Source organism: Giraffa tippelskirchi, chromosome 7 (assembly GCF_054371585.1).
Source record: "Giraffa tippelskirchi isolate mGirTip1 chromosome 7, T2T-mGirTip1v1.2.pri, whole genome shotgun sequence".
NCBI lineage: Eukaryota > Metazoa > Chordata > Mammalia > Artiodactyla > Giraffidae > Giraffa > Giraffa tippelskirchi.
The window spans coordinates 63,694,939-63,708,596 of NC_137281.1; the positions used below are offsets into that span (position 1 = coordinate 63,694,939).

Sequence of the window (13,658 nt, forward strand, 5' to 3'; positions counted from 1 at the left end):
AGGTGGGCACAGCTCACGCATGAGCCAGGCAGGCAGGCAGGCAGGCAGGGCATGAGAACACCTGAGCTGCCTTCATGAGTGAACGGTGTGGGGGCAGAGGAAGAGAAGCCGGTCTGCTCCCTCATGTGGTGCCCAGGGCAGGTTGTCCCCAGAGGAAACCCTTACGACGGTGAGGACTATCACTGCTGTTTCCCAAGGGGTTCCGTCGGTGCGTGTCTTCCCCGGAGCGGTCAGGCCGTCTCTAAAGTACACTGGCCATGGGCATTGCCTCTCCTTGGAACTTCCCATGTGTTTCTCTTTTTTATGGAACAGTGATTTTTCTAGAGGGGTTCTGGGCCACAAGGTTGTTGGGTCATTTTCTAGCCTTCTGTCGTGAAGAACGCTTTCCTGGGCGTTGGGGTGGTTTGTTGTTCCAGCTCCCTTTCTTGGCTTCTTTTGGGAGCTGGTGCAACAAGAGGAGCTCAGCCTCTGCCTTCTGGCTGAGATGTCACCCTTCAAACAGCAATGCCTGCCTGGAGATAATGATGGCATTTGCCAAAAGGGCTTCGTTTGGCACATGATATCTTGAAAGGACGTACACCGTCCTTTCAGCTATCAAAGGCTAGTTCAAATGACATAAAAATGAGAACTCTCCAATGGAGTCTTACAGTAGGTGGAGAGTCCGAAAAAAACTCCTTCAGTCATTTCACTGAGAGTCATTGATTGGGGACACCAAGAATATAGGAAGGAATGCAGAAAGAAAAGGTGAAGTTGTGTTCAGGATCGGGGGGAGGGATGAACAGGGCGTGCTTGCCTTGAATCCAGGCTTTGTTGGGGGGTGGGGCATAAAGATCGAACGGGTCTGAAACTACAAAGTGGTGATGGTAACACAGTATCACCAGAGTTACACAACAGTGTTCCCAAATTGCAACAATGATGAAAAAGTTTACTAATCCCAACTTAACCAAGAGAAATACAGGAAACCATACAAAAAATGAAACATCACCAGAAAGGTGGAAACAAACCAAATGCAAAGCAGTTCAGGGGAAAGGAACTCCATGTCCCCTGGGGGCAGACGGAGTTGCCGGCCTCCACGGTGAGCAGACAGGGATGGAGGCTGCAGAGCCGACCGCTCCCCTGGACGTGGTGTTTCCGGCAAGGGCTCTGGGTCTCTGTCCAGAGCGGGGGCTCGTTCTTCCTGCAGGGGCGGGTGAGTCATCGTTGGCGTCTGGGTGTTGCGCGGGAGCCAGGGCAGGCTCTCCCTGCCGAGGCGGTGACTCCTCCTCTGCCTCGGGTTCTCCTGCCAAAGCCCGAGCAGGTACAGGTGCACGTGGAGGTGGAGGTTCTGGCTGAGGGGGTGGGACATCAGTGCCTGGGGCTGGGGGTCCTGCAGGCACGGAGATCCGATCTGCCCGGTGTGCTGGCCAGTACCCAGCTGGCCTGGTGTCTCTGCGAGGGCAAGTCTCGGTTCTCCATCTGGCCTCGGTGGATCCCTGGGTCCTGCACCTGGAGCCACCACCTCTGTAGGGACAGGTCTGGGAAGTAGAGCCTGGTTCCAGTTGGAGGCCAGTGCTAGAGCCGGGGGAGAAGCAAAGTTTGCCCACAGGCCAGCCTTGGCATGTGCGTATCCCGGGACAGAAAGCTTCCAAGAGATTCCCAAAGAATACCCCGGGTCGGATGTCTTTTGGGACTGAAGTGTGCAAGATGGGGGTGGGGGTGTGAGGCCAGCGCTTGCTGCAGGCCCAGCAGCATCTTTCGGGGACTCGTCCCTGTGTAGCTCAGCACCCCCTCCCCACACACTCCCGTGCACCAGCCCCAGCGTCCTCACCTCTGTGCTCTGGCGTGCTGGGCTCCAGGTCCTCCTGCTGCCTCAGAGGCCGGGGTTCTCGGGACTCTGGGTCGGAGCCGGGTGTGCTGAGCTCCGTGGCAGCCTCAGACTGGGCCGCCGGGTGTATCCTGGGCGGTGTCTCGGCAGCAGGCCTTCCCCGCCTCCGCTTCGCCCCCGGTGGGGCTGATGCCTCCGTGGGCACGCTCACCTGGAGCCTGCACTGGGCCTCACGGGCGGGGGGGTGGTGCTCCGACCCCTCCCTCCGGGAGGTGGACGGGGTGTCCCCGTCCTCGGCCTCATCACGTGGGAAGCTCTGCAACGACAGTGACCGTCAGCCAGCCGTGCTGGGAGTTTTCCGAGCTGGGCCTGGCCAGTGGAGCCGCTGCTTCTGCCTGCTCGAACTTCTCTTCCCAGAAGGGTCAGAGACGTGTGTCTGCTCAGATCCCCACCCGGGAGGAAAGAGACCCACCTGAGGGTGTGAGGTCAGCCTGGGCGGCCGGCGCTGCCCGCACTCTCCCCATCCCACCCAGCCTGCTCTCCCCTGGGGTGTGGACACAACTTGTCCACAGGCTTCTGACCCCACATCCGCCTGGGCTTCCTTGAGGGAGACACACCCCGAGAAACCCGCATCCACACACACAGGCAAAGGACCCGGTGTTTCCGGGTGGCATGGGAGAGGTGGCCTGGCCCCGCCTGGGGCTCCCCGTGTTACCTTTCTGTTTCTCCGGGCAAAGGGCCAGAGGCCTCTCGGGGGTGCCCTGAGCCAACGTCGACAGGGTGCCCACGCACACTGCCTGTGAGCTTTCCTGAGGCCCCGGCCTCTGGGCAGGGGCAAACAGCAGAACATCCTGGCAGCAAGTGATCTGGCTGGGGGCTCCTCTCCGCTCTGGAGGCCTGGATACCCGGGTTGCGGGTTCTGTTGGGTTCTGTTGCCGGCAGGTGACATCATTTCCTGGGGTTCGTGCTGAGGTCCCTTCCCCAAAACTTCCCAAGGGAATCTCTGGGTTTCTGACTGCTCGACCACCCCCCTTAGGCCATGTGCAGGCACAGTGACAGCCACACAGCCCAGCCCACAGCCCTGGGGAGGCCTGGGTGCAGCCAGGGCCTGAGCTCCGAGGACCCCGCTGCTCTCAGACCAGGCTCCTTCTTCTCATAAGTGGTGTGGCCCTGGACAAGCATATGCCCCTCAGGGTTTCCCCAGTCTCTCCATCTGCAGAGTGGGGGTCATTCTCCCATCTGTTTCCTAGGTCTGTCGGCCTACGAGCAGCTCCATGCCTCTCCACCTGGGGCCGATATCACGTGGAGCTTGTGCGCTGAGACTTCAGAAAGAAAGACGCCATCCAGGGCTGACACAGCACAGAATGGGGCAGAACGAGGCCTGGATGCGCCGTGGTACCCAGGAAAAGGCACTCCCCCTCCTGACTGTTTTGAGACCCCGCATGCAAGTTGGAGGACCGAAAGGAAGACTCGAAGGTCTCCCTCTCTTATAGAAAAGAGTAGCCAACTTTCTGGTCCTCTGTTTCCATTGAGATTCTGTTCAAGTGTCCCAGCTCGGCTTCTGCGGGTGGCTGAGCTTCTAATGGCTCCCTGCGTTCTTGTCTTTTCCTCTCCAAACCTTCCGTCCTTTTCCCCCTTCTGGGGTGGATGGGCGCTGTCATTGCTTCTACCTTCGAGACAGATTGATGAAAAGTCTGGACCATCGACTCCTTTCCTCTCTTTGGTTCCGTGTCTCTCTCTGGCTGTGTCCCTCTCTTTTCCTTTCTCGATTCAGTCTGTGCCTTCCTCTTTCTCTCTCGTGTGTGGATGGATGGATGCTAGGAATGCCCATGTATATGATTAGATGAGGGTTATGTTTTAGGGATAGGTTAGAGGGAGAGAAAGGCTTTAGGTCGGAGTTGGTCATGGGGGAAGGGTCAAGGGTGGTGGTGGTGTTTCTTGGAATCTGAGTGCTGTGCATTCTTCGTCTCTTTCCATATGAACCCCTTCTCAGATACACCACTTGCAAGGAGTCTCTCATGTTCCGTTTCCTATCTTTTGCATTTGTGAATGCTTAGCTTCTCTGTTGTGAAGAGGTTCCATTGGATGGAAACCCATTGGTGTACTTGGTTTCCCTCTTCCCCTTACTTGAAGAGACCCATTTCTACCTCCGCCCAGCAAATGGCAAGGAGACTCTGATGTTAAGGAGCCTTTGACCTACGCTTCTTTCTAGCTATCTCATGACATCAGTCTTTAGGGTGAGGTTTTTCCCCGATATTGAGGTGGTGTGAGATCAAAACCAATAGCGTTCTTCAGATGTAGCTGTCTGGTTTTCCCATGGACATTGATTGAAGAGGCTTTCTTGTTCCCATTTGGATATTCTCCCCTTCTGTGTCAGAGATGAGTTGACCATGGATGCCGGGGTTTGTTTCTGGACCCTCAACTTTATTCCATCGATCTGGATCTGTGTGTGTTGTTGTATTCCCAATAGCATACCGTCCTGCTGCTGCCGCTGCGGCTAAGTCACTTCAGTCGTGTCTGACTCTGCGCGACCCCATGGCCTGCAGCCTACCAGGCTCCTCCGTCCAGGGCATTCTCCAGGCAAGAGTACTGGAGTGGGTCGCCATCGCCTTCTCCGATACTCTCCTGAGGATCCTAGTTTGGTCGTCTAATTTCCTTTCACACAACCTTGGATGTCCGTATCGGGGCTTTTTCGTCGGATTGTATTGACAATTTAGGCTCTTTTCTGTTTCCGTAACCCCTTTTGCAATTCTTTGTTCGGTGCGAAAATGCATTGGCATTTTGGGAGGAATAGCATCGAAGCTGTGGATTGCCTTGTGGGGCTGTGACATCATTTTCCCAATAGGAATTCTTTCAAGCCCTGAGCACAGCTTCTCTTTCCAGTGATTGGTGTGGGCTTGATCTTCTTTCTTCCATCTCTCGCCGTTTTGTGAGAACAGGTCCTTCCTTCCCTTCTGGGTTAGATGGACTCGTGGGTATCACTTCAGTGAATGGCATTGTCAGTGGGGGTGATAATTCCCTTCTCATTGGAAGACTTTGCTGTGAGTATTAGAAGTGCAAGTGATTTCTCTTCCCCTTCCTCCCTGTCCATCTCTCAGAGCCACCGGGAAACAGAGGCCTCATCCAGGGTCACACAGGCCTGAGGGAGTGCAACTAGACTGTTGTTTCTTCAGGCCCTCAGTGCTGGACATCATCCGGGATACTCTGTGTGTGTCTTCCTCAGTCTGGTGTCCCTTCAGACCTTTCCCTAGTTTTCACAGGCTTGTTGTGTTGGTGTTCTTTGTCTGTTTGGAGACACGTCCTTGAGAAGCTTTGTGTTTCCACTCATTCGTCTCGCGATGTATGACCTGTCTTTTGCTTTTGTAATGAGGTCTTTCCCACAGTAGATATCTTTGATTTTGCAAAGTCCACTGTATTCTCTGGGTTGTTTTGTGGACTGCCTTTTAGTTTTGTGTGTGAAGACTCAAAGCACGTGTCCGGTTTCTGCTCATTGTTCTTCTAGATTTGTGACAAGTTTTCATGGAAACTTTGTCTAGGGATAACTGGAAGTGAACTCGGTGTAAGGTGTCAAGCCTCCATCTCCATTCATGTCATGCCCTGCAGTTTCCAATTCCCTGTTCCTGAGTGGTTTTGGAGACCTTGTGGGAAGTTTGGTTGCTTCGGAGTTTGCATTTCCACCTTGAGTAGATAGATTCACACTGTTCTGCCCTCAGGGACACTGTCAAGGGGGAGTGAGGAGCAGCCTGCACTTCCAGCAGTGACCACACGGTGGGGCGAGTGCTGCTCTCCCCTCTGGGAGCCCCAGGCCACAGGCATCCCAGTGAGGAGCCAGCTCTGTGCTCAGCTGAAAGGAGTTAGTCTCTCAGGAGCCTCTGAGCCCTTGCCTTTGGATCACCCAGGGTGGGCATTTACTGTGACAGAAAAAAATTGCCCTGAATTCCATGGACGGAAGAGCCTGGCTGTGTAGAGTTCGTGAGTTGCCGTGAATCAGACACAACTGAGGACACAAAAACTCAATAGACTAAAACACTGTTTGGGGGTGGGGGGAGTGAAAGGGGGTGATGTGGGGTTTTTTGTCTTATATAATAGCCAAGGGAAATCTAGTTTAAACCTAAATTCACATAGATGGGAAAGGTATAGCTCTCCGTCACCCTATTAAAAAAAAAAAAAAAAACGACTTAACTTTTCTGAAAGTTTATTTAGTAGCTTCCTTGAGCAGTTCATTGTGAAGCATTTTTTTTTTTTTCTGTGACATTGGCCTCATTAAAAAGTACGGTTTGCCTTTACTGGATAATTTTGTTCATTGGTTTGTTAGGGAATCTTGGTAATATTTGAGTTTCCTGGGGAGCATGGTCACATGACCTGGCCCTGGCCAATCGGTGCGTTCCACCTCCCTGGCCACTGTGATTGGCTCCGGACTGGGGCAGTGCCCAATCGGGGCCCAGGGCCGGGCCTGACGTTGGAAGCCAGGGGAAGACGAGCTCTCGTCCTGCTGGGGTAGGGGAAGGGGTGGGGCCGGGGGAGGTCAGGCTCCAGCAGTGGGAGGGGCTTGAGGTCCGCCTGCGGCAGTTGGTGACCTTCCTGCTCCCCTCAGGGCAGAGCCGCCGGCCTGAGAATGAGGGCGCTGCTGAGCCCAGGGGCTGGGATGGCCCGTTGCTGCTGTGGTCCCAGAGCTCCACCCGAGACCTGAGGGAGGCCGTCTGCCCGTGAGTCCTCTCCCGCTTGTCTGTCAGCTTGTTTGAAGCATGCTGGGTTTTCTGCCCAGCTGGCTAAGGGGAGTCCCTGGAAATGCAAGGGTGTGGGTTTTGGCAGACTTCAGGGAAGACATGCCAGATGAGCCTGGGAGACTCCAGCTTAATCTGGATTCAGGAGATATCTCTTCGGGCCAGCTAGTAATTGTAGGATAAGCCTAATGAGTCTTCACAGGATGAAGAGAGTAACGTGCCAAGGTAGCAATCGATGTCCTCCTTCGAGAGGATGAAGCTGGTGCTCAGAGAAGGGGGGAACTTGGCCACAGCAAGGAGGTGTGCACCCAGACAGAACCCCCAGATCCGGCCATTTGAGCTCAGGGAGGCCACTGGTGTGGCTTGTCCCTGTGGCAGGGGCCGAGGCACGCAGCCCACCCTGATTCCTGCGGGGGCCTGACTTGGGAAGTGCCATCTGGTAGCTTTGAGACTCACCAAACCAAATTGCACTGGAGAGGGGAAGGACACCTTCCTTCATCCACCCCCCACCCCCGCCGGATTCCCACATACCCTGACCCCTTTCTCTGGATTTCGGAGCCATTTCCAGAGTCCCGCTCATATGACCTCATTCGAAGTGCACTGTGGACGAGCTGCCATCTGCAGCTGCTACCACAGCAGCCAAGGGCTTTAGCTCCCGAGTACCTCCCTTCCTTTGGAACTTGGGGGCCCTCTACTCCCCACTTGCACACCACAGACCTTTGCTGAGGATTGTGGGGACCCTCACTCAGTTTGCAGCACGTTGTAGCCATCCCTGTCCTCTCAATACCTCCCTTGCCACTCAGCTTGTGAGCTCCTTTGGAGCAGCGTGGCCCACCTGGCTGCAACGGAAGAGACACAGCTGACAGGGAAACAACAGCTTAGATCTGACAGCCGGAAAGCTCTGTCAAAAGGGACCTCCCTCTTCACACCGTAGAGGCTGTAGGAGCCGCCAGGGTTTGGGAACCAGTGCTGGGGCCAAAATGACTCCACAGCTGTTTTCCTTCCTGGGGAGGGTTCTGGCTCCAGTGGGAATGGCTCAAGTCTCCTAAGGTTCTGAAAGCCCACTGTGTGCAGATTCACGGTACACAGAGAGGAGAAGGTGGAGTCCTGCCCTGGAGGTGGGCACAGCTCACGCATGAGCCAGGCAGGCAGGCAGGCAGGCAGGGCATGAGAACACCTGAGCTGCCTTCATGAGTGAACGGTGTGGGGGCAGAGGAAGAGAAGCCGGTCTGCTCCCTCATGTGGTGCCCAGGGCAGGTTGTCCCCAGAGGAAACCCTTACGACGGTGAGGACTATCACTGCTGTTTCCCAAGGGGTTCCGTCGGTGCGTGTCTTCCCCGGAGCGGTCAGGCCGTCTCTAAAGTACACTGGCCATGGGCATTGCCTCTCCTTGGAACTTCCCATGTGTTTCTCTTTTTTATGGAACAGTGATTTTTCTAGAGGGGTTCTGGGCCACAAGGTTGTTGGGTCATTTTCTAGCCTTCTGTCGTGAAGAACGCTTTCCTGGGCGTTGGGGTGGTTTGTTGTTCCAGCTCCCTTTCTTGGCTTCTTTTGGGAGCTGGTGCAACAAGAGGAGCTCAGCCTCTGCCTTCTGGCTGAGATGTCACCCTTCAAACAGCAATGCCTGCCTGGAGATAATGATGGCATTTGCCAAAAGGGCTTCGTTTGGCACATGATATCTTGAAAGGACGTACACCGTCCTTTCAGCTATCAAAGGCTAGTTCAAATGACATAAAAATGAGAACTCTCCAATGGAGTCTTACAGTAGGTGGAGAGTCCGAAAAAAACTCCTTCAGTCATTTCACTGAGAGTCATTGATTGGGGACACCAAGAATATAGGAAGGAATGCAGAAAGAAAAGGTGAAGTTGTGTTCAGGATCGGGGGGAGGGATGAACAGGGCGTGCTTGCCTTGAATCCAGGCTTTGTTGGGGGGTGGGGCATAAAGATCGAACGGGTCTGAAACTACAAAGTGGTGATGGTAACACAGTATCACCAGAGTTACACAACAGTGTTCCCAAATTGCAACAATGATGAAAAAGTTTACTAATCCCAACTTAACCAAGAGAAATACAGGAAACCATACAAAAAATGAAACATCACCAGAAAGGTGGAAACAAACCAAATGCAAAGCAGTTCAGGGGAAAGGAACTCCATGTCCCCTGGGGGCAGACGGAGTTGCCGGCCTCCACGGTGAGCAGACAGGGATGGAGGCTGCAGAGCCGACCGCTCCCCTGGACGTGGTGTTTCCGGCAAGGGCTCTGGGTCTCTGTCCAGAGCGGGGGCTCGTTCTTCCTGCAGGGGCGGGTGAGTCATCGTTGGCGTCTGGGTGTTGCGCGGGAGCCAGGGCAGGCTCTCCCTGCCGAGGCGGTGACTCCTCCTCTGCCTCGGGTTCTCCTGCCAAAGCCCGAGCAGGTACAGGTGCACGTGGAGGTGGAGGTTCTGGCTGAGGGGGTGGGACATCAGTGCCTGGGGCTGGGGGTCCTGCAGGCACGGAGATCCGATCTGCCCGGTGTGCTGGCCAGTACCCAGCTGGCCTGGTGTCTCTGCGAGGGCAAGTCTCGGTTCTCCATCTGGCCTCGGTGGATCCCTGGGTCCTGCACCTGGAGCCACCACCTCTGTAGGGACAGGTCTGGGAAGTAGAGCCTGGTTCCAGTTGGAGGCCAGTGCTAGAGCCGGGGGAGAAGCAAAGTTTGCCCACAGGCCAGCCTTGGCATGTGCGTATCCCGGGACAGAAAGCTTCCAAGAGATTCCCAAAGAATACCCCGGGTCGGATGTCTTTTGGGACTGAAGTGTGCAAGATGGGGGTGGGGGTGTGAGGCCAGCGCTTGCTGCAGGCCCAGCAGCATCTTTCGGGGACTCGTCCCTGTGTAGCTCAGCACCCCCTCCCCACACACTCCCGTGCACCAGCCCCAGCGTCCTCACCTCTGTGCTCTGGCGTGCTGGGCTCCAGGTCCTCCTGCTGCCTCAGAGGCCGGGGTTCTCGGGACTCTGGGTCGGAGCCGGGTGTGCTGAGCTCCGTGGCAGCCTCAGACTGGGCCGCCGGGTGTATCCTGGGCGGTGTCTCGGCAGCAGGCCTTCCCCGCCTCCGCTTCGCCCCCGGTGGGGCTGATGCCTCCGTGGGCACGCTCACCTGGAGCCTGCACTGGGCCTCACGGGCGGGGGGGTGGTGCTCCGACCCCTCCCTCCGGGAGGTGGACGGGGTGTCCCCGTCCTCGGCCTCATCACGTGGGAAGCTCTGCAACGACAGTGACCGTCAGCCAGCCGTGCTGGGAGTTTTCCGAGCTGGGCCTGGCCAGTGGAGCCGCTGCTTCTGCCTGCTCGAACTTCTCTTCCCAGAAGGGTCAGAGACGTGTGTCTGCTCAGATCCCCACCCGGGAGGAAAGAGACCCACCTGAGGGTGTGAGGTCAGCCTGGGCGGCCGGCGCTGCCCGCACTCTCCCCATCCCACCCAGCCTGCTCTCCCCTGGGGTGTGGACACAACTTGTCCACAGGCTTCTGACCCCACATCCGCCTGGGCTTCCTTGAGGGAGACACACCCCGAGAAACCCGCATCCACACACACAGGCAAAGGACCCGGTGTTTCCGGGTGGCATGGGAGAGGTGGCCTGGCCCCGCCTGGGGCTCCCCGTGTTACCTTTCTGTTTCTCCGGGCAAAGGGCCAGAGGCCTCTCGGGGGTGCCCTGAGCCAACGTCGACAGGGTGCCCACGCACACTGCCTGTGAGCTTTCCTGAGGCCCCGGCCTCTGGGCAGGGGCAAACAGCAGAACATCCTGGCAGCAAGTGATCTGGCTGGGGGCTCCTCTCCGCTCTGGAGGCCTGGATACCCGGGTTGCGGGTTCTGTTGGGTTCTGTTGCCGGCAGGTGACATCATTTCCTGGGGTTCGTGCTGAGGTCCCTTCCCCAAAACTTCCCAAGGGAATCTCTGGGTTTCTGACTGCTCGACCACCCCCCTTAGGCCATGTGCAGGCACAGTGACAGCCACACAGCCCAGCCCACAGCCCTGGGGAGGCCTGGGTGCAGCCAGGGCCTGAGCTCCGAGGACCCCGCTGCTCTCAGACCAGGCTCCTTCTTCTCATAAGTGGTGTGGCCCTGGACAAGCATATGCCCCTCAGGGTTTCCCCAGTCTCTCCATCTGCAGAGTGGGGGTCATTCTCCCATCTGTTTCCTAGGTCTGTCGGCCTACGAGCAGCTCCATGCCTCTCCACCTGGGGCCGATATCACGTGGAGCTTGTGCGCTGAGACTTCAGAAAGAAAGACGCCATCCAGGGCTGACACAGCACAGAATGGGGCAGAACGAGGCCTGGATGCGCCGTGGTACCCAGGAAAAGGCACTCCCCCTCCTGACTGTTTTGAGACCCCGCATGCAAGTTGGAGGACCGAAAGGAAGACTCGAAGGTCTCCCTCTCTTATAGAAAAGAGTAGCCAACTTTCTGGTCCTCTGTTTCCATTGAGATTCTGTTCAAGTGTCCCAGCTCGGCTTCTGCGGGTGGCTGAGCTTCTAATGGCTCCCTGCGTTCTTGTCTTTTCCTCTCCAAACCTTCCGTCCTTTTCCCCCTTCTGGGGTGGATGGGCGCTGTCATTGCTTCTACCTTCGAGACAGATTGATGAAAAGTCTGGACCATCGACTCCTTTCCTCTCTTTGGTTCCGTGTCTCTCTCTGGCTGTGTCCCTCTCTTTTCCTTTCTCGATTCAGTCTGTGCCTTCCTCTTTCTCTCTCGTGTGTGGATGGATGGATGCTAGGAATGCCCATGTATATGATTAGATGAGGGTTATGTTTTAGGGATAGGTTAGAGGGAGAGAAAGGCTTTAGGTCGGAGTTGGTCATGGGGGAAGGGTCAAGGGTGGTGGTGGTGTTTCTTGGAATCTGAGTGCTGTGCATTCTTCGTCTCTTTCCATATGAACCCCTTCTCAGATACACCACTTGCAAGGAGTCTCTCATGTTCCGTTTCCTATCTTTTGCATTTGTGAATGCTTAGCTTCTCTGTTGTGAAGAGGTTCCATTGGATGGAAACCCATTGGTGTACTTGGTTTCCCTCTTCCCCTTACTTGAAGAGACCCATTTCTACCTCCGCCCAGCAAATGGCAAGGAGACTCTGATGTTAAGGAGCCTTTGACCTACGCTTCTTTCTAGCTATCTCATGACATCAGTCTTTAGGGTGAGGTTTTTCCCCGATATTGAGGTGGTGTGAGATCAAAACCAATAGCGTTCTTCAGATGTAGCTGTCTGGTTTTCCCATGGACATTGATTGAAGAGGCTTTCTTGTTCCCATTTGGATATTCTCCCCTTCTGTGTCAGAGATGAGTTGACCATGGATGCCGGGGTTTGTTTCTGGACCCTCAACTTTATTCCATCGATCTGGATCTGTGTGTGTTGTTGTATTCCCAATAGCATACCGTCCTGCTGCTGCCGCTGCGGCTAAGTCACTTCAGTCGTGTCTGACTCTGCGCGACCCCATGGCCTGCAGCCTACCAGGCTCCTCCGTCCAGGGCATTCTCCAGGCAAGAGTACTGGAGTGGGTCGCCATCGCCTTCTCCGATACTCTCCTGAGGATCCTAGTTTGGTCGTCTAATTTCCTTTCACACAACCTTGGATGTCCGTATCGGGGCTTTTTCGTCGGATTGTATTGACAATTTAGGCTCTTTTCTGTTTCCGTAACCCCTTTTGCAATTCTTTGTTCGGTGCGAAAATGCATTGGCATTTTGGGAGGAATAGCATCGAAGCTGTGGATTGCCTTGTGGGGCTGTGACATCATTTTCCCAATAGGAATTCTTTCAAGCCCTGAGCACAGCTTCTCTTTCCAGTGATTGGTGTGGGCTTGATCTTCTTTCTTCCATCTCTCGCCGTTTTGTGAGAACAGGTCCTTCCTTCCCTTCTGGGTTAGATGGACTCGTGGGTATCACTTCAGTGAATGGCATTGTCAGTGGGGGTGATAATTCCCTTCTCATTGGAAGACTTTGCTGTGAGTATTAGAAGTGCAAGTGATTTCTCTTCCCCTTCCTCCCTGTCCATCTCTCAGAGCCACCGGGAAACAGAGGCCTCATCCAGGGTCACACAGGCCTGAGGGAGTGCAACTAGACTGTTGTTTCTTCAGGCCCTCAGTGCTGGACATCATCCGGGATACTCTGTGTGTGTCTTCCTCAGTCTGGTGTCCCTTCAGACCTTTCCCTAGTTTTCACAGGCTTGTTGTGTTGGTGTTCTTTGTCTGTTTGGAGACACGTCCTTGAGAAGCTTTGTGTTTCCACTCATTCGTCTCGCGATGTATGACCTGTCTTTTGCTTTTGTAATGAGGTCTTTCCCACAGTAGATATCTTTGATTTTGCAAAGTCCACTGTATTCTCTGGGTTGTTTTGTGGACTGCCTTTTAGTTTTGTGTGTGAAGACTCAAAGCACGTGTCCGGTTTCTGCTCATTGTTCTTCTAGATTTGTGACAAGTTTTCATGGAAACTTTGTCTAGGGATAACTGGAAGTGAACTCGGTGTAAGGTGTCAAGCCTCCATCTCCATTCATGTCATGCCCTGCAGTTTCCAATTCCCTGTTCCTGAGTGGTTTTGGAGACCTTGTGGGAAGTTTGGTTGCATCGGAGTTTGCATTTCCACCTTGAGTAGATAGATTCACACTGTTCTGCCCTCAGGGACACTGTCAAGGGGGAGTGAGGAGCAGCCTGCACTTCCAGCAGTGACCACACGGTGGGGCGAGTGCTGCTCTCCCCTCTGGGAGCCCCAGGCCACAGGCATCCCAGTGAGGAGCCAGCTCTGTGCTCAGCTGAAAGGAGTTAGTCTCTCAGGAGCCTCTGAGCCCTTGCCTTTGGATCACCCAGGGTGGGCATTTACTGTGACAGAAAAAAATTGCCCTGAATTCCATGGACGGAAGAGCCTGGCTGTGTAGAGTTCGTGAGTTGCCGTGAATCAGACACAACTGAGGACACAAAAACTCAATAGACTAAAACACTGTTTCGGGGTGGGGGGAGTGAAAGGGGGTGATGTGGGGTTTTTTGTCTTATATAATAGCCAAGGGAAATCTAGTTTAAACCTAAATTCACATAGATGGGAAAGGTATAGCTCTCCGTCACCCTATTAAAAAAAAAAAAAAAACGACTTAACTTTTCTGAAAGTTTATTTAGTAGCTTCC

At 54.8% G+C, this 13,658-nt stretch overlaps 2 protein-coding genes and 1 long non-coding RNA gene across 5 annotated transcripts; 1 reads left to right on the plus strand and 2 right to left on the minus strand.

Moving 5' to 3' along the window:
- Window positions 1-903: 903 nt before the first annotated feature.
- Window positions 904-5,972, minus strand: LOC145513946 (uncharacterized). 2 transcript variants are annotated; one of them, XM_081511018.1, is made up of 3 exons: window positions 2,520-5,972; window positions 1,808-2,120; window positions 904-1,500 (listed from the first exon to the last, which is right to left on the minus strand). In XM_081511018.1, the coding sequence occupies exons 1-3, from the start codon at window positions 2,754-2,756 to the stop codon at window positions 929-931; spliced, it is 1,122 nt and encodes a 373-aa protein (XP_081367144.1). In that variant the 5' UTR covers window positions 2,757-5,972; the 3' UTR covers window positions 904-928. The 2 variants fall into 2 exon arrangements, with proteins under 2 accessions (XP_081367144.1, XP_081367143.1); XM_081511017.1 differs by having other exon boundaries at window positions 904-1,551.
- On the plus strand, window positions 3,055-8,387 carry LOC145514002 (uncharacterized). The gene is made up of 2 exons (XR_014059806.1): window positions 3,055-3,280; window positions 6,399-8,387. It is a non-coding gene; the product is annotated as an uncharacterized LOC145514002 (long non-coding RNA).
- Window positions 8,388-8,547: 160 nt separating this feature from the next.
- Window positions 8,548-13,615, minus strand: LOC145513944 (uncharacterized). Of its 2 annotated transcripts, none has more exons than XM_081511015.1 (3): window positions 10,164-13,615; window positions 9,452-9,764; window positions 8,548-9,144 (listed from the first exon to the last, which is right to left on the minus strand). In XM_081511015.1, exons 1-3 carry the CDS (start codon window positions 10,398-10,400, stop codon window positions 8,573-8,575), a joined length of 1,122 nt encoding a protein of 373 aa, XP_081367141.1. In that variant the 5' UTR covers window positions 10,401-13,615; the 3' UTR covers window positions 8,548-8,572. The 2 variants fall into 2 exon arrangements, with proteins under 2 accessions (XP_081367141.1, XP_081367140.1); XM_081511014.1 differs by having other exon boundaries at window positions 8,548-9,195.
- Window positions 13,616-13,658: the final 43 nt, after the last annotated feature.